The 19352-nt window shown below is 39.4% G+C and overlaps 1 protein-coding gene across 1 annotated transcript in view; it reads left to right on the plus strand.

Annotated features, from left to right (window-relative positions):
- The first annotated feature begins 8775 nt into the window (after nt 1-8775).
- LOC119885641 (RNA-binding motif, single-stranded-interacting protein 2-like) overlaps nt 8776-19352 on the plus strand; it is a 28462-nt gene continuing 17885 nt past the window's right edge. The window contains exon 1 of the mRNA XM_038695768.1: nt 8776-8964. Within this exon, the coding sequence (XP_038551696.1) occupies nt 8893-8964 (72 nt within the window). The 5' untranslated portion in view covers nt 8776-8892. The remainder of the gene's footprint in view (nt 8965-19352) is intronic.

Below are 19352 nucleotides of genomic sequence, written 5' to 3' on the forward strand. Positions count from 1 at the left end.
TGTGCCAGTCAGCCAGGAGTAGCGTTTAACACCATCTACCAGCAGATGGAAGCATAACACAGATGACAGGCATCCTGGTGGAGAGCAGTCCAGGGTCCCTACAAACATCACTTTCATTTCAAAGGTCAGACATTAGTCTGGTTCATATTCACATCTATATGTGTACTAAACTCTGTTTTACATATTTTCACAAACACATCTCTTTCCTTCAGAAAATGTATAAATCAATTGAGGAGAAAAACAATTAAAGGACAAATGTGTAAGAATGTAAATGTTACCTATTATATGCAACCTTTCCTATCACTGACAACATTCATTCCATTGATTTCATTACATTTCCTCATTTAGTTGACACTTTTTACCAAACTAACTTACAATATATACATATATAAGAGGTTGCACGCCTCTGGAGCAACTAGGGGTTAAGTGTCTTGCTCAGGGACACATCGGTGGATGTATCACAGTGGGAATCGAATGTTTCTCAAGTAGCCTGAAAGCCTCATCACAATTAAAGCTGTTGACGTCCATCATTTGTGGCTGTCTCATGTGCTACACACCAGACTTGGCGCCACCTCCCAGGATCATGATCATCCTTTTTTACGTCCTCTTTTCTTCTCACTTTTTTACTTACAAGTCAGGTGTGAGTGTGTGAAAGAGAGACGTAGGGAGGGAGAGAGATCAGAGAGAGCAGCTCTAATGGCTTGTGCTGATATTTGACCCTGCAGTCATTAGAAAGCAACTCCCTGATACTGTATATACGCATGTTTCATTATTCTGACATTTTGCACAGCACTAATGCCTCACCTGATTCATTCTCTTTTATTGATCTGTGCCTCTGCAGCATCATGTAACATCATACTGTATCTGTTGAATGACTCATGGGTAGTAGTTTTGAGGGTCAAAATCCATTCTCTTCAGGATTACTGTCTCAATTGCCAAACAGGTCATTGTAGCCTGATTGCATAGCCTTATTGTAGTATCATAATATATAAAAACACTGGACAGCACTGAGACAAAGTGAAAGCTGAATAATCAATAATAATATCTAAAGGTTTTGTTAAAATTTCAAGTTAAACCTTGATGCCAGTTGTGAGATGTTGCTACTACTCAGAATTTGTCCCTAATATTCAGCAAGAGTCAAGTGTTAAAGCAAGGCATCAGTGTATGTGAAACTGTCAACATTATCAGCAGCAAAGTGTGTCTCACTCCCGCTTTGTAAATCTTTCTGGCAAGATTGCCAGAGCTATTCCACTCATTGTGAGATTGATTTTCACGTCATAGGATGGAAACCTATCAGTCTTAAAGATCAGAGATCACTGCTGGTTATTAGTCCTCCTGCTCCACTGGTGAGTTTCTTTCCAGGGCGATTTTATTGTCGGAGTAAGTGAAAACACCATTCATCTGGTTTGTGTCATGACTGGAGCTAGTATTTCATGCGTCATTCTTTCATCCATGGCTAAGACCCATGATGCACCTCCGCCCAGTTCACTGCAGCTGTGATGGAAGCCAGGCTGAAGTCCAGGGAGGAGGAACTGGTTCTTACGTTGCTGTTAAGATACATGATGTTTCTAACAATCCACCTAATCTAAGTGTGTACAGTGTAAAGAATGAATATCAATATTTGGCATTCTTAATTAACCACAGAGGAAACACACCTTTGTATACACACACACATCTGCCTACACACATGCATCCATCTCTAAAACTGCATCATGATTTGGACCTACATCATCACTCATCTTCTACACTCCCTCTCTCCCTCCCTTCGCCTGTGCTCTCGTCCTCCCCTCCCTTGCTTCAGAGCCAGATGGATTACCTCATCAATCAAAGTTCCCAGAATCACATCCTGTGTGTGTGTGTCCTACCAATGCAGTGCCTCCATTCGAGTAGGAAAGCAGTATGAGGTGCTCATTGCAGCCATTTTGTAACAACAACAGCAAAAAAGATATTTCAAGTAATTACTTTATCTTTCCACGCTATTCATCTGCTCATTCAGATAGAGCCGCACAGGAAACTGCTAATCTTGCCCATGCACGAAAACCTCTGTAACGCTGATTGAGAAAATTGGCTTTATGAAAATGTCTGGGGGATCTTGGGTGGTTTGACACTTTACAGATGTCAGTAAGCCTTCACGGTTGTTGTGAAGGACAAACCTGTCTAAACGTGTCGCATGGTAGGGAAGCAGAGCACGGCAAGGGCTTTTAATTTGACAAACACAAGTACATTTCCAATTACTAAGGATTTAAATAAGTTGTTGCAAGTCCATGTCCAGCAGCAAAAAGTTGAAAATATTAAAAACGTAAATTAATTTTTACTTTTAGGAACTTTTTTAAATCAGAGGCACTATATTGCTCACGTCATCAAAACAAAACTAACCTTGACCAGCTCTTAAAAAGAGAGAATAGGATCTGTAACATTTGTTTTATTAACAGAACATTATTAACTATAAGTGTGTGTGACAGACATATTCTTTGATTTTAATCATCAATGATGTAAGAATAACAAAGTCAAAAATGGTGGTATCAGAGCTCAAAGAGCTCCCTTTAGGTCTTCCAACAGAAAGGAAGGTTTACAACATTGTACAGTCTCTGTATTTTTTTTTTCCTCCCCGAAAGGAACACTTATGGAGCGGGCAATGCTGATAACACCTAAGGAATTTGAGGCATGCACAAACAGCCCTTCCCCCATCCGCTTAACGCTCTCTCCTCTTCCCCCTGCCCTTGTCCCCTTCTTTCCTTCCCTCCCACTCCATCACCAAGCTTTCTTTTTGCCTCTTTACACTCAAATCTGTTGCTCCAGCTGGAACATGAAGTAAATAGCCCACTCAAGAAATTGTTGAAAACAAATTTACAAAAAGAAAAAAAGAAAGAGACTAGCACACATTTTAGAAGAAATGTTGAGGGCTTTTCCCCCTAACTGGACAGAACTGTTATGATGTTGTGCCAGAAGAGGTGAAAGGGCCGGAGTTTTTATGCCTTTTATTTGCAGATACACTGTTTCTCTGTGACGGCCTGTTAATCATATCATGTGATGGTTAGATTTGATAGGTTAGATTATACTAGCCTCTACCAATCAATCAAAAGTGACTGATTAGCAGAAACAAACTTTTTAAAGAATACTAAATTTATAGAGGAACCTACCACTGGACAGGCAATCCAAAGCTCTTCCATTTGTTTTTGAGAGAGAAGCCTTATCGTATGAATGCATACCTCATTAACAAAAGTCTTGGTTTCATGGCTCTACCTTTAGTCTTTCATATGTTTTAACATCTAAGCTGTGACAGTTGGAACTTACTGGAGATAGGAAAACAGAAAAACTGCAATGCGCACTGTGGTATTTATAGGTGTACTCAAGTTCCTTATGACAGGAAATATGATTTTATTTAATTATGCTGTATTGTTCAGGGATAGTGCACATTGATCAACATCACTGTAAATGCCCAAGCGCAAGTTAAATTGCTAATTCCCCGCACCAGATGTTGAATCATCCAATAAATTATTTTTAACTTGATTTGAACTTGAAGTATGTTGAAGGAAATGTCATTTATTACATGGGCCTTGTGATTTCATTATCTAAACAAAGCATTTGCACATAGATTGTTAAAGGAGAGAAAAAACTTTGTTGGAATCTTTTCACACATGAAATCAACTCATGATGCTTGTGCTTGTTGATAACGTTGAATATTAAACTGAATGCATTAACTCTATAAAGGTAAATTCTGTAGGTTCAGCCCTAATTTGAAGGTAGCATATACTAAGGACAGATCAAAAAAGGGTGAAAGTTTTGTCAGTCAGGGGTCCTTTTCCCGAGGCTTTTGTTTACTTTGTAGTGGCGCTTCAGTAAAGAGGTGAGAGATGCAGGGAAGTAAAGAATAATTTTTGCTGCGTGTACATTAACATACATTAATTCTCACCCTGAAACACAAAGAACATTCTCTTTGGTGATGAACAGCAGATTATGATGGAACTCCCCCTGCACACATACACATATATTCACATTCACTCACAAGAGGGATCTATATGCACAGAGGCTACTGACATTTATTTGTTTTTTTGTCAACCCCATTCCCTTCAAGCCTTTCTCGCCAAAACTTCCTCTTTCACACTCTCCCTCAAAAGCACATTCCAACCACAAGGAATGCTTCACTGATTGTCTGAGTGTTTGAGTGTGTGTGTGTGTGTGTGTGGTCTGTTCAGTGAGCGAGTAAAGTAACTTCTCTCACGTGAAGCAACCTCGTGTGTCCATCTGTTTGTCTATGCTGCTGAATACACACATACTTTTACTGTTTCGTGTTTACTACAACAGGGATGCAAACAGCGCCAAAATATCCCGCCCTTGGCTGATTACCCTGTCGAGAAGAAACATAATTACAAACGTACATATTAGTTCAGTAAATCTTCAGCTGCTTTTTATGAGTTCAACATTTGGTACATTTTAATAATACGATATAATACATTTTACTGTATGTTCATTATGCTATGAAATTGATGTCATTATTTTTGACCAGTTGGGCTGTTGCTGGATGAATCCTTTATGTCTGATGATGGATAAGCATAGATAAAAATGTTTGTTTTACTTGAGCTACACGTGTTTGCAGAGATTCCATCTCGAAGCAGTCCACAGTTGACCGATTCTGAGTAGAGCAGGTGTGAGTATAAATAAAGTACAGTTTTTTTCTTTTACTTTCATCCTGAACTTGCGTGTGTTTCCCTTCCTACACAACCGTCAAATGTTAATTCTTAAAAAAGACCCTTTCCCTTTTATCTCCTTTTGCCAACCACTGTTTACTGTCTTTCCCGCCCTGTTAGCCATTCTGACCTTGAACCCCACACCGACAGTCTCAGTGACCGAGCCCCACACTCGCATATGAACTCCCTGAACCATTCCACCCCATTCACATCCACTTTCCTCCACACACTCAGACTTCCCTTACTCCCAAACAACCGTCCACTTTGATGACAGAGGTTCACCCCCACAGCATTGATGCTGTGTGTGTGTGTGTGTGTGTGTGTGTGTGTGTGTGTGTGTTAGTTGTTAATGCAGGCAATGGGTGGAAGGGTGGTATTTCCTCAACATGTGCTTTTGTCCTTAAATAGGTTTTGTATGGGTCATTTTGTAGCTGTTTTGTTGTGTTTTATGCTGAAGTTGCAAATTTAGATTGACTTTTTGCATCAGCTAGGATTAAGTTTTGTATATTATTTTAGATAACAACAAAAAGAGGAAGCATGTTTCAACACAAAATTGGGTCAGATGAAGCCTCAGGTTTATGGAATGACCTCTGACCTGTGCATTGCAACACTTGAATGTGTGAATGGGTTCACTCCCACATCGAGGTCGTAATAAATTAAACTGAAAAAAAGAGGTGATGCACCATCTCTTCTTTCCCCAGTACACACCATTAGGAAGTTCAGCGACTTATGCACACATATTCCCTTACATATATGCATATACATGCACACACACAGACACACACACACTGCTTAGCTACCCTAGAGTAATAAGACCAGAGCCCTTGGGACAGAGGGGGCTTGGTTACTTAGCAACGAGCCTGTTGACGTCCAAACAATGTTCATGTCGTCAAAGTGGCTGGTTGTGCCAGACTGAGGTTCTGTTTAGTGCTACAATGTCACTGGTGTGTTCCTAAATGCAGACGGAGGAACAGCCCACAGACTGCATGAAAGAGGGACCAACACAAAGTGCTAACAGCGCTAATTCATAAAAGAAATGCTGTTCACACAGCAGTATTTGTCACTTTACAGTCCACATAGAGAGCATGCAGTGCTTACAGCAAGAAAGTGGGCAGTCTGTCAAGAAAGAAGAAAGATCAGTTCGCCAGAAGACTGGGCAAATTCTGCAACTGAGCTGATAAATGTACTAGGGGTAATGTGTAAGATCATAATCATTTTACCCTTAATTATAGTTTGTTTATTTGAAAATGAACAAATGAAATAGTGTCACTTTACCTTTGTTGACTTTTTACAGGATTAAATAATTTTCTACATCATAAACTGCATGTTTGCATCTGTTTTTAGCTTTAGGTAAACTGCACTGCACAAACTTTAGTTTTGACGATCTGCAAGTTTGCCCAGCTCATCTCTCTCATTTGAATAACAAGCACATGTACATTCTGAGGGGAAGTCAGTTCTGCCCACCATTTGTAGAAAAATGTGCAGCTTGAGACTGTGGTTAAATGTAACTGTCTCCTTGCACTTACAAAACTCCTGTTTGGTATCACCTCTGTGCTTGCAGCATATTATTTTGCACACTGAAAAAACAACTGACGCTTATTCTTGCAGGGGGCACCATACATACAGCACCATATATCATAAAATAACATTTGATTCATAGTGACCAGTCCATGGTGAATGGATACCTCAAGATATGAAGAGTAGCAGGAGTGCTTTGTAGTGTAATTAAGACCCATTGCTTTGTAGTGTAGCCAGTACAGATTATTTTGAATGCTTCTGCATTTTAAGCATCAGGTTTCAGCTGCCATCTGTGTTGGGATACATCTCCCAGCCAATCACTGGCAACAGGAGAACAGGAGAACGTGAAAAAGCATTTAAATATAGCAGAAGCAGATAAGAAGCCAGAGTCACTGACAAGGCTGCCATGGATAAGATGTGAAAGGTAACTTCAGAACACTGCTCTTTCACACTCTGATGAAAAATGTTTAGGTTTAGTACCCTGTGTGTGTGTGTGTGTGTGTGTGTGTGTCTGCTGTTTAATAGTCTTCGTCTGTGACCTTCAAGGGAAACCTCAGGACACCGTCAGTGCGGGCACCAGATGCACTGGATCTGCTGCATTACACCATGACCAGTCCACATCACTGGATCATGCAGATGTTTATTTCAGACCATTTACAAGGCAGTATCTTTGTAATGGGCTGCATTTAGATGATGGTGCCTGCTGACTACACCCTCAAGAGTTTTCACTTTGTCAGTCTTGAGTGAGACTGCTTTGCATCAGTGTTGTGCTGCATAATTAATCACATCATGTTAATGGGAGCAATAATGTATTGCATGGGAGGCAAGCAGCAGGATCACCAGCAGTTTAAGTTTGATCTAGGGTAGCACAAACCAAACCATATGATGAACTTTGGATCATCGCCTGCTCCTGTAAGACAAGGCAAAATCACAATATTTTTACAAGTACGTTTACATGAATACCTGTAAACACTATGAGTTTTGAAAATACAGGGCGTTATTATAGACATCACAGATGTAAATGAGCTCTGTCATCCATTGCAGGCCGTCAGGATACACAAACAAGATGTGGACCGCATCTCTGCAATGCTTTCTCCTCACATGACCCAAAATTGCTCAATGTGTATAAACCTTGATCTGTATACAAGACACTGTGCTTGATGTGTTTTGCTGCCTGCTATATTTTGTTTTAAGAGGTAATGACTGAAACAGAAGTGGCCGTGGTGAAAGAAAAACTTAATGATAACATTATAATTCTATTAAGTTCTTATTCCCCCCTCTGTGCCAAAGTGAACATATTTTAAAGGTTGAGGTAAGGTCTGGGACACTAATCTCTTCTTTTCTATTATTGAAGTGCTATCTAACTGACATTCATTATAGAAACATTGGGTATGTGTGCTATCAGTTTTTACAGCAATGAAGTGTTTAATAGCTGCAGTAGACTGATGCAGATTCCATACATTTACACTGTGTTTTGTGATATAAACATTGGCAGTGTAGAGTTATCAGATATAGCTCACTGGCAAAATTAGATTAAATTAAAGGGGAATTTCAGGTATTATGTGGGAGAATGTTCATAAGACTTATTTTATGGTACAAACCCCCCCCCCAAAAACAAAATGACATATCAAAATAGAAAGCCAAGAATCAAAACCGTAGTATGTGATGTAATTTATTTCTGATAAAGACTGGTTTGCTTACATGAGCTACCTTAGCTTTTACATTCAAATATGTTTATCAAGGGAATTCTAATCATGCACAATTTCTGACCAGAACTTGTTATAGCTGTACATAGATGATATTGTTTGCATGGGAAATCTCTACACCAAAGTTTAAAGAGTGCCTAGCAAACCATACAAACAAACACAGAGAGAAGGTTACACAAGCAAAGAAGAGGACAGCAGCAAAACCAACACACACGCTCTGGTTGGGTTAAATGGAGGTGGAGTAGTTATTATACAATGACCTTATCACAGGTAAGGAGTCTAAATGCTGCCATCAGCATTGTTAGCGCCATAGACCTGCACTGATTTTGACAGTATTAAAGAGAGGCGGCACAAATTGTGACTAGAAAAAGCACGCCAAGCTGGCAGTTTTACCATTTGATTTGATTTGAGAAAAAAGTACAAAAATATGTAATATCTTGATGGGCTATTCCTATAGGAGTTATATGTTAGTGGTAATCAATAGTAGGCCTACATAAGATAGGCTACTGCAAATGGACAGCCCAAGATTAGGCTATATCATAGAATAAATGTAGTAAAGGGGTTTTGCTGTGATATTTGCAAATATAATTAATTATCATTTCTTAAGATTGTTGTTAAAGGACACAACATCAAGAATATATTAGTATCTCTAATGAAGTGATGTCTATGAGTGAATTAAGGCACCTCTCGTAAAAACACGGTAGGCTACACTTTAACCTGATGTTAAAAGCGTTTTGTCGTAAGAGTACCACAGAAAGAATGCATTTGAGCTAATCCCCCTCTTCTCTGTGGACCCCCCGCGTGAAGTATCCCTGGCCTAAGTAGCCCAGGGGCCAGCAGTGGGGGCCCTTGTCCTGCCACAGCAGCAGCAGCACCACTCGCAGTCAAGCAGCGGGACTCCAGGCACTCGCTTCCCCAGCTGCTGACGTCAGCTGGCAGCCTGGGCTGTGCTCGCCGCTCCGGACATAGCGCCGAGAAAAATGCTGCTCTCCGTACCGCCAAGGGCAGGAATCAACCCATACAACGGCTATAACAGCAGAAACAGCAAAAAGGTGAGCGCTTTCGGGGTTTTCTTATATTTTCGGTTTGTTCGCCCTGCAGGGCAACACGCCCGTGTCTGTCGCGACAAAAACGGGCTTGTGACAGTGAGCTGCAGTGTCCTTGAAAAGCGAAACGTACTGAATTTAACTTAAGACTTCGCGGAGTGAAAATACAGCGCAATAGAGCGGCCGGGCTCCGTGGTACGTGTGGGTTGGAAATGTGCCGCCGCTCGGTCCTGTCATGTTGGAAGCGCTGATGTTTTATTTAGTTGTATTTGTGCGTGCGTATTACTGTAAGGATGTCGATATGGGTCTGCTCACTCGTTTGAAAAAAAGTCAATGGGGGGAGAGCAACTTTATGGGTGATTGTGCCGTGTCGGGATAGCGCGTCTGCGCCTGGATCTGTTTGTGGAAGTGGGGGTAGGGTGAAAGGCAAACATGTTACAAAATGAATTCTGCCTCTTCCTCCGTGGGCTCCGGACACTCATATCTAGAGTTAAATCAGTTCTTTCATTGTCTCCGCTGCCGCGTAAGTTTGCAAAGTTTTTTTTTCCTCGTTTCCCATCTGAAAGCGGAATACGCCCCACCCCTCGAAAGATCCCACCAGACCATGATGACTACATTCCCAGAATTATGAATCGCGCTACATTCACTGTTGACATTGTCACCTTTGGTAACCGATAGGTAATGTGAGGGAAGAATATTCTCACACAAACGCACGAAACAAGATTTAATCTGCAGCAGCGCAACATTAGCCGATCTAAAAAGCTAAAATATTCGTGCTACTGATGGGAGAGCTGAATTTTCTATTTAAATTTTTTTTATTTTTTTTATTTTGCTTCCTAAAACCCCTTTTCCTGAGTAGTGTGTTTCCATTTGGTCATGCAGAGGTTGCATGTATCATGTGTCTTCTCTATGGGCCATTATGGCTTAAAAGTGATGGCTAAAGCTATTTCATTAAACATGGCAATATTATGTTGAGACTTCGCATCTACCGGATTCACAGCTCATCTTGTCCCTCTGTCAGTCCCCAGAACTCTAAACTGGCATTCTGAAAATGTATATTGACATATTGTCTGTCTGTGATCTATGGCACCGCCTGGCTGCTCATCCTCCCAGATCTGATGTCAACACTAGTGCAGAGGAAAACAGCTTTGTATTTTAATAGTTTGTTCTACAAACACACATGCGCGCAATTAGCAATTTATTTTAATGAACTCGCATTGCATTTTTAATGAATACATTTACATGCACTTCTGCACTTGGGGTAGGCTATTACTAGGTAGGATCTCATTTGGTGGCTATGAGGAGACTATCTGTCCATAAACTATCAAAGCAAAACATTTGTAGCTCACCAGGGGCCAATACAAATGTTAAATGTCACTATTTAAAAGGACCACTGTGTGAGCAATCAGGAGTGTAAGCACTTGCAGTGTCATTGTTTTAATTTTGGTCCCTGTCATTTCTGGCCATATGTATAAGAAATGTATAATTATGGATAAAGTGGACAGAATCTATATGTTTTGAGAAGATTCGACTTTTTAAGTGTTGCATATTAGCAACAGCAACATCTCGGCCTATGTCGACTTAGTTCCATAAGCAAGAGAGCTGCAGAGATTAGTTCATTGATCGATTATTCGATTGAAAAAACAATATCTGCAACTGTTTTGATAATCGTTTAATTGTTTATTAGACAAGCAATTTGAAGCAGCCACTTTGGGCACTGGGAAGTTGTGATGGGCATCCTTCACTAATTTAATATACTAAAGGATTAATCATCGATACAAATATAACCAGATTAACCAATAATGAAAATAATTGTTAGTAACAGCCATAATTAGCCTTGGGTCACTCATTGTTGTTTGATTTTTCAGAAGTTGGAAAAGTAAACTGCGCATATTTGCTTTCTTGTTGAGAGTTGGATGAGACAATTGTTAACCACTCTGACGTCTGTAGGCAAAATATGAAGCTGCAGCTTATATTAGCTTAGCACAAAGACTGGAAACAGGGGGAAAAGTTAGCCTGGCTCTGTCTAAAGCATTTCCCCACAAAATTTTGAACTTTAACATTAATTAGAAATGAGTGCAGCACCAGGGCACCAGGGTTATTTGTAATTTAAGGATCAGTCTGTCATCGTAGGAACATTGTAAGGACAGCGTGACCCTCACCTTTGGGCTTTTTGGTGTTGATTGCCTATAATAGGGTTATTGTAGTCAATTCTGAATACTTTTATTCTGTTCTAAGATCACGATAACATGCCTTCTGAACAGATATATTTAAAAAATATAAATGATAAACAGAAACATATCATAAAGTAAGATAAACTTAAATGATCATATGCAGGGAAGGTGTCCCATCAGCAGAACCGAAAAGAAACTAGAATTAAATATATACAGAGCATATAAGGTGTTGTATATTTATGCTGGAAACATTCTAAAGCCCTTTGACTTGACTGTAGACATTATGAACATCTACTACCTAAATACATGAAAGACAATGCTAAAGGAAGTGAAGTTTTCTCCCCACAGTTGTTGTAGCAGTCCCAAGCTCCTCTATCCTGTGGAGCAAAGGTTCACAGAGAGGTCAAGTTCCTGTTGTGATTCTTAACATTTCCTCCTCCCACCTCCACCCCGTTCTCACTCTTTTTATCTCTTGCTCACATTCTGCCATACCTGAGCTGCACGAGTACACAAAATAAAAGTCTGATCACAAAATAAATACGCCAAGGGGTGAGAAAAGCGCTCTTTGTGTGCGCGCGAGGTGATTACTGAGCTCGACGACCAAAAGGTGTTTGGTTTCTGTTGTGCTTAAAGCCAGCTGCTCCTCCCCTGACTCAGCACCTCATTTCCTCCCTCAAATAAATAGAATTAATGTTCTTAAATCAAATTTGGTCGGTTTCCGTGTAAAGCTTCCTGGATGGAAAAATAACAGGAGGCTTGTCACCTCTCAAGGTATCATGCGTCTCACTCAGGGACTTGTTGAAGGGCTTGTTTTTGTACTTGTCAATCAGATGGTTGTTCTCAGCTTGGCGGGAGTTCTTTTCAACAAATGTCAACTTACTGCTGTGATTTAAAGATCTGAATACCTCAATGCATACTCTATTGGATCAAAACACAGCTAGATGTGGGAAAAAATGAAAGAAATACATTAACTGGAGCATTAAATTGTCACACGGATGTAAAAGGTTTCATTAAAAAAAGACTTCCAGACTTTGCAGAATAGCACAAGTGAAGTCTCCCATGCTTCTTGAAATTTGTGATTTCTCCCTTTCACTTTCAATTCCAGAAGTTTTCAGACGTCACCAGCATTTCCAAATTCTTGCCTCATGTGAACCAATGCTGTTTTAAAAGAGTGTATTATTTCACTTGTGGCATAAGTCACACTCAGAGTTTGAGTGCTGTATGTGGCAGCAGCGGGATCTTTTCAAACGAAAGAAGTTTGTTAAAAGGCTCACCACTGATATACAGGCTAATAAAACATTTTTGAGAGATAGATTTTACCTTGTAACTTAGAATCCTATGGTAATAGAGGAAAAAAGGCCTCATATATGCATCTTCATTGGAATATACATTTGTATTCAACTACAGTTTGGTTGGTAAAGCAGGTGTGTTTCAGATCCTGTGCTTGTGGATCATTAACATGTGATTGATCACCGCCTTGTGATCATATATATATATATATATATATATATATATATATATATATATATAAAATACATTTCTACTATTATTATTGTATTATGTCCAGTCACAAGGGTTTATTTTGAGCAGGCCGTGATCATTCACTCTCAACACTGGAGGTGAGAGCATTTTAACACACACAACTTGCAATAAAATGTCCTTTATTAATTAATCTTTTACTTTTATTTATATGAAGCCTGAAAAGACTTGTGATGCAAGAATTTAGATATCTGATGCATATTTCATTGCGCTATCCAGCATTTAAATGGCTAATATATCTTACATCCGAAGATGGATCTGGTTATCATGATGTATAAAGAATTTAGATGTGCCACAATACTGAATGGTGTTGATGTAGTAGTTAAATAGATATTTAATAGCAAATAATAATTGATAGTAATTGTAAACATTTTTGCTCACCTTTATGAGTGGTTATTGGGGATCAGAAGTAGCACAAATGTGATGTCACTCTCATGCACCATCATGTGCCAGTGTTTTCTTGGTTACTGTGTGATCTTTATTTGATCTTTATCATTTTCATTTTATATCAACATCCAGAAATGAGTTTTTATTTAATTTCACTTAATAAACATAGGATCACCATTAGTAAATAAAACTTAAGTGAGTGGTGGCAAAATCAATATAGCAATATTTATCCCCTATTTTTCCTTCTTTTTTTGTATCACCATGTCGTTTATATATAGTATTACTTGCATTTGTTTCCCTATATAAACATTTGACACTCTCAATAATGAGACTTGCTGAGACAGGTTTCTAAACAGCAACCTGTGTTCATGAAAGAAACGACAAAGCATCTTTTCAATGATTGCACGCAGGATCATTGTAGTCAGAAATGTAGTCAGCCACTATCTAATCTCAAAGTCATCAGTCATGTCAAATGTCAGATGTCAAGTGTCCTTGAATTGCACCAAAGATGACTGTTTTACCCTGCAGAAATGACTTTGACCAGAAACAGTAGAACAAACTAAATGTTCAGTGTGAATGATTACTATATCAACAGTCTGTCAACCACGATTCAAGTCTGTACAAGTATATTTTTTCATCATTCTGACATGAACTGAAACCAACCATCTGGGAGGTAGAATCAAATCAATCTTAAAACATGTGTTAGACTTAAACAGTGACGTGTAGTTGTAGTAAATGGGCAAAAGCAATGGAAAAACACTTTTCAAACATTTTCCTTTGAATAGAAAATAGAAAGCATGTCACTGAAATAAAAAGCTAAGCATCCATTTAAAACATTCAACATTTGAACTCACTCATTCATTACACCACATTAACATTCCACCTAAAACATGCACTTAGTAAAGATTAACGTAATGAGTATTTGTTTCTGTTGATGAGAGCTCTGCAACTGCTATTTCAATGGAGACGTGAAAACAAACAGGACAACCTTTAATAATGATAGAAGGACAAAGAAATGGACACAAATGGAAGAAGATGTGTGCATACCAACACACTGATACATGCTGTAAATACATATTTACACCTTGAATCTTTAAAGCGTCATCCATCAATATATGAACTTGGAATTAAATGATTATGTGGAATTCACCGCCAGTGACAAGTCTGCAGCTCCACATAGCATTTTAGCCTTTTAGCTAGTTTTTTGATTTTACAGCTTACATGTTTATAGTGTGGTTGAGTCTCATAGTTCTCATTAATCATATTTCCAGCAGCAGTGGGCAGCTGTTCTCATCAAACAAGCTCAGATCAAACAATTGTACATGACCTGCCCCGCAGCAAAGGGCAGCTAAATACAAAGATACTGACTAGAGTGATTAAAGTAAATTTTATTTACATTTTTATTCCCCATACCCATTTCTCAAATTAGGGTAGCTGTTAACAACCACTGATCCAATACCAGTAGTCTCTTTTCTAAAAATTTTAATCTGCATACCTCACTGCATAGATTTTCTATGTAAGGTAAGACAGGGAGGCTGTGGCACTTAAAATTTTGTTGCCGGCAATAGACAGATAGAAAGTTGATTTTTACACTGTAAACCAGCGGTCTGCAAAGATGTCTGGCATCGGGACAATTTTTTTTCAAGCTGTTACATGGCGGGCCCGAACAAAGTGAAATTATTTCAAATCTTTGTATATTTGAGTGCATGTTTAGCTCAGTCAGTACTGTGTGGTACTCCCGTGTGGAAGATTGTAAGATTGATTCCAACTAACTGAGGATATTTTTTTTTCTTCCTTGTTAAATTGATTAGGCCTATACGGACACTTTTGCACATGCTCACAATAAAGCATGTGCAGCAGTTTGTGTGCGTCCCAGTGTTTGATCCACATTCATAAACCTGTGGACGCTTATTTTCATTTCCCTGAGGAAATTCAGGGGAATCCAATCACACGTTAACTGATGGCTTTTTCAGAGGTATGTAAAGCAAGCCAGAGTCCCTTTTGAATGTCGTTCAGAACTCTTCAAAGTAAAAGCTCTCAATAAACTTGTCATAAAGCATTGCTACACAAAAAGTTCTCACGCTTTTATTTTGGAGGCACAATCACTTAAGAGGAATTGATTGTGTGAGTAACTGTATGTGTCATGACTGAAATCTATTTCAGCACCAGCCGGTATCAGTTTTTTTATTTTTTATTTTTCTGCTATCTGCTATCTAAGCAATCTGGCCGCGGGCCAGATATTATTGCTGGCGGGCCGCGGGCCACCTATTGCCGACCACTACTGTAAACACTATAATGTCCCGCTCAGTATGTATCTTAGTCACGAACAAAAGTTTTAAAAAAAAACATCTAAGGGATCCGTATCAAGATTGTGTGTTTATTTGTTTAGGTTTAAAAAATTACTATCCGCAAATGTATATTGTCATCAGAACTCCTAAATATTGATAAGTATCTTCCCTTAATAATCCAGTATCAGTCAGGCTGAAATAATGACATCTCGCTTTAGTTAGATTTTTTATATGCCAAAGATAATTGCTAAATATGCTTGTAAATGCATGTTTGTAACAACTCCACAAGAGGAAATACATTACATACACAAGTAATTGCTGTCTACTGGACTACCTTTCCATTTGTGCAATAATCCAGCTGTTCCGCTGCAGGGAGTTTATCCTCACTGAACTCTCCCGTACCTTTGTCCCTCTGGCCGTCCGCCAGGTATATGTTTATCTATCTCTTTGTTTAATGTGTCAGATGTTTTGGATTGGTCCCCAACTTCAGTGCCAGTCACATGAACCAGCCAAGGTGAACAGGTAGAAAGGGAGACAGAGTCCTTGGAGAAAGCACAGCTGTCAGAAATCCGATGCCAAGTACTGCAGTGATGCCAGACACACTGTGTGCCTCACCGTTTGTTGGATCTCTGGCTGAGCTGAGGGCCAGTGTTTGTAGGTATCTGTTTCTAAGCTTCCCAGCTCTGGCCACCTGACCCGGCTTAAAAGCTATGCATGCATGTGCATTTGCACTGTGCATATGACTCAAGGTGTGATCAACAATATTAACAGGCAGACAGTTTGAAGACTAGCTATTAAAAGCCAAAAGGAAGGGGAGGGTTAGAGACCGAAAGGAAGGAGGATTCAGGAACGAGTTTGGACGTGAGTTTGGTGTCCCTGTCACCTGGTTGGAATGCAGAGCTCCTCATTCATATGGCCGTGTGATAAGATCAGGAGCAGACACACAGGATTTCCTGCCTGCCGCCATACTGCAGCCAACTGCTTTACTAGATACAGTCCTAATCTAACCCTCGGCTAATGTTAAAAAAAATTCCATTTCCATTTTTCCTTGGATCTCTAACTAATGTTCATTATTACTTTCATTTCTTTATAAGGCCTAGTTGGTATCATTTTGATCAACAAGGCGAACAGGAAATGATTTGGTTTTAGAATCAAATATCCAAAATGTTTGTTGATGCATCAGAATTGAAGACTGTAAATATCAAATTATTTCTCCCATGGCTCGTTTTCCTTGTTGGTCCTAAAGTGGAGCTGGTGCAAAGCAGAAGCTCAGCAGCGTAATTCTATACAAGCTGGAAGCTGCGTCCTCATTCAGGCAGGCCATAAATCTGTGCATTAGCATGTGAGTCGGACAGCTGGTCGGGCAGTCATGGCTCTTTCCCGCCTGAGGAGACAGGCGCTCCAGTGGGGAGCAGACAGGTAGGACATGGGAAGGCGGACAGACCCCCCATCAGCCAGGAAATCCAGGGAATTCTATGGGTCAAACTGGGGTCGACTGGTGAAGCCTCCACAGGGAGGGACAGAGAGATAACAACAGAGGTGGAGTGAGACTAAAGAAAGGGTTGGATGGACAAAGAGATACAGTAGCGATCACTTAAACTGGTCATTTGATTATTTCAATGTTAACACTTAAATAAAAATGGCTGTTTCTGATGTATTGAGAGATTAAAGTCAGTCAGCACCAACAACATGCAGTATTTGCGAAAGACACTTCCTGGCAGCTTCAGAGTATTGATGTAAGTTTACATCAAGAAAGAGGAAATGGTTTTATTTATAGAAATGTTCTTGATTTTTATCTTTAGTTTGATCCTAAAAATATCCAGTTATGTTCCTGAGCCTTCTGTTATGAATTTGGAGCGCTTCAGCAGAGGAGGAGAAATGTTTTTATCTGAACTGTCATCAGAATTGTGTAAGACTGTGCGGGCATCTTTTATCTACAATAATCCGTGATCTATCTTGTTCATCACATTTAAATTTTAAGCTTAAAATTTTTATTTCTGTTCTTCTTAGCGTCCTCTGTTTTGGTTTTGGACGGTGGGTCGGACCAAGCAAACAATTTGAAGACATCTCTTTGGCCCATCATAATTTGGTGTCCTAGACTGGATACCTGATTTCTTTCTTTCTAAGCTTTTGTTGCTCCTTCAGTAACTACTGATCAGCTAATGTAAAGGAAAGACGATGGTGTTTCAGCATAGGTCTTCAACAGAAAACATGCGTATCAAATACATAAGGACCGCTGAAATAGCCTGAAAAGTAATCACTGAACCATATCACACTAAACCATAGATCACTGTGAAGGTACTTTTGCACTCAGTGTAATAAAGGTACTTTTATGTGAGTCTGAGCATATATACTGTACCAATTTGTACTTTACTAAGGTGAGCTTTCAAGGGTCTGTAATTACTGACTGATTGCTTTTCATTGACAGGTAATCTGTTATCAGCCCGCATTTGTTGCTGAGATCCCTACCAATTTTAATCCTTATCAATAATAAAGCAACTCTGAACGATTTTTTTTTTACAATCAAGCATGCATGCATGGTTGCAGAGTGGTGATTTAAGGGATGTTGTTGCGTGATTTGGTACAGTCTGGAGCTTGATTGGTACTTGGCACTCTGGTAAGGAGTGTGTGAATGAGATTATAGGTCTCTGCTGTCCCGTTCTTTCATTCACAAATTAGCTGCCTCCAAAAATGCATTCACCATGAGTGACAGTGTGACAAGAAAGATACACTCTTACAGGCAGGCTCGTGCTGTATTTGTGTGTTTCCTGCTGGCCCTGAAAGTCTTTGGCAGAAAGGAACTGACCCTTTTTTAAATTAAAAGGATGGTGCTTTATTTCTTATTCAGATTTACAAGGGATAAAAGAAACGTGTACAAGAGAATGCAGTTCAAATTCAATAGCTCTGCAACAAACTCTTTCTTTGAGAAGGGACAATTTTTTTGTTGACACTGTCAAAAGATGTTTTATGCTATAGTTTATTTTGTTGCTTTGAATTTAGTGTAAAATATCCATCTGGAGCTTTCTCATTTTAAGCAGTAACGAACTACAGTAAACAACTACATCTCTGGTTTTATTTCTTTAAATGAAGATAAAATACTAAATATAATATGTATGTTTATGTTTTTTTTAAAAAGAACTCCCCGAATCTTGAGGAAAATCCTATACTGGCCATTTAGGTTGACAACAATGTTCAGTTTAAAAATTAGGAATTGTAACTTTTGATTTCCTGACATGACAAAAGCAACATTGAATACTTAAATTTCACTAGATCTCACCATGAGTGTAACTGAAAATGCCTTGAATCTGATGCTCAAGTCTGTGTGTACATCCTGCCGTTTACAGTTTTTAACTTGTGGACTGTGTAAATATTCCTGGAATGAGAGAGATCAAAAGAAAAAAACAGACACGCCTCTTTTCTTTGTTTTACTTTGAGCAGGTCGTGTTTCCGTCTTGCCTAACATGAACAAACACATGTAAACTTTTCAGGCTTCTTCAGCAGTAGAGGAGGAGAGGATTATCTTTAGAGAAATGAGTCTGCTGTTGAAGTGGCTGCAATGCTGCTAGCAAAACAGAGGTCAGAGGAGCTGTCTTAGAAGGGCTGCATGCCTTATGGATGGTGTCTAATTAGCAGGATTGGTCAATGTTGCTGGTGGTCCTGGTGTGACCGTGGCTGGTTTCCTGCTGGGCATTTCCTAAACACCACCAGTCTGATCAGTGACCCTCTCCTCTCTCCTAAAATTAACCCATTGTCCTCTTGTCGCCTCGCCTCATGGCCCTGAGCTCAGTCAAAAAGCATATTTGTTTTTATCCCATCGTATGCAACATTGAATTAAAACACTTGGCTGTTTTTTTTATTAGATTAATGTGATTCACGTCATTTTCTCACAGCAAACAGACAAAATATTTCCCAGTTCTGGCGAGCCTGTTCTGCACTCAAGTGCTGCTTTTTATTGCCTGAATCTTATTTGGAAAGCAGCCAGTAGATCTATTCGTGGAGAGAGAGA

This window comes from Micropterus salmoides, unplaced genomic scaffold (genome assembly GCF_014851395.1).
Source record: "Micropterus salmoides isolate LMB-PRFRI ecotype aquatic unplaced genomic scaffold, ASM1485139v1 Ms_hic_scaffold_4, whole genome shotgun sequence".
Taxonomy (NCBI): domain Eukaryota; kingdom Metazoa; phylum Chordata; class Actinopteri; order Centrarchiformes; family Centrarchidae; genus Micropterus; species Micropterus salmoides.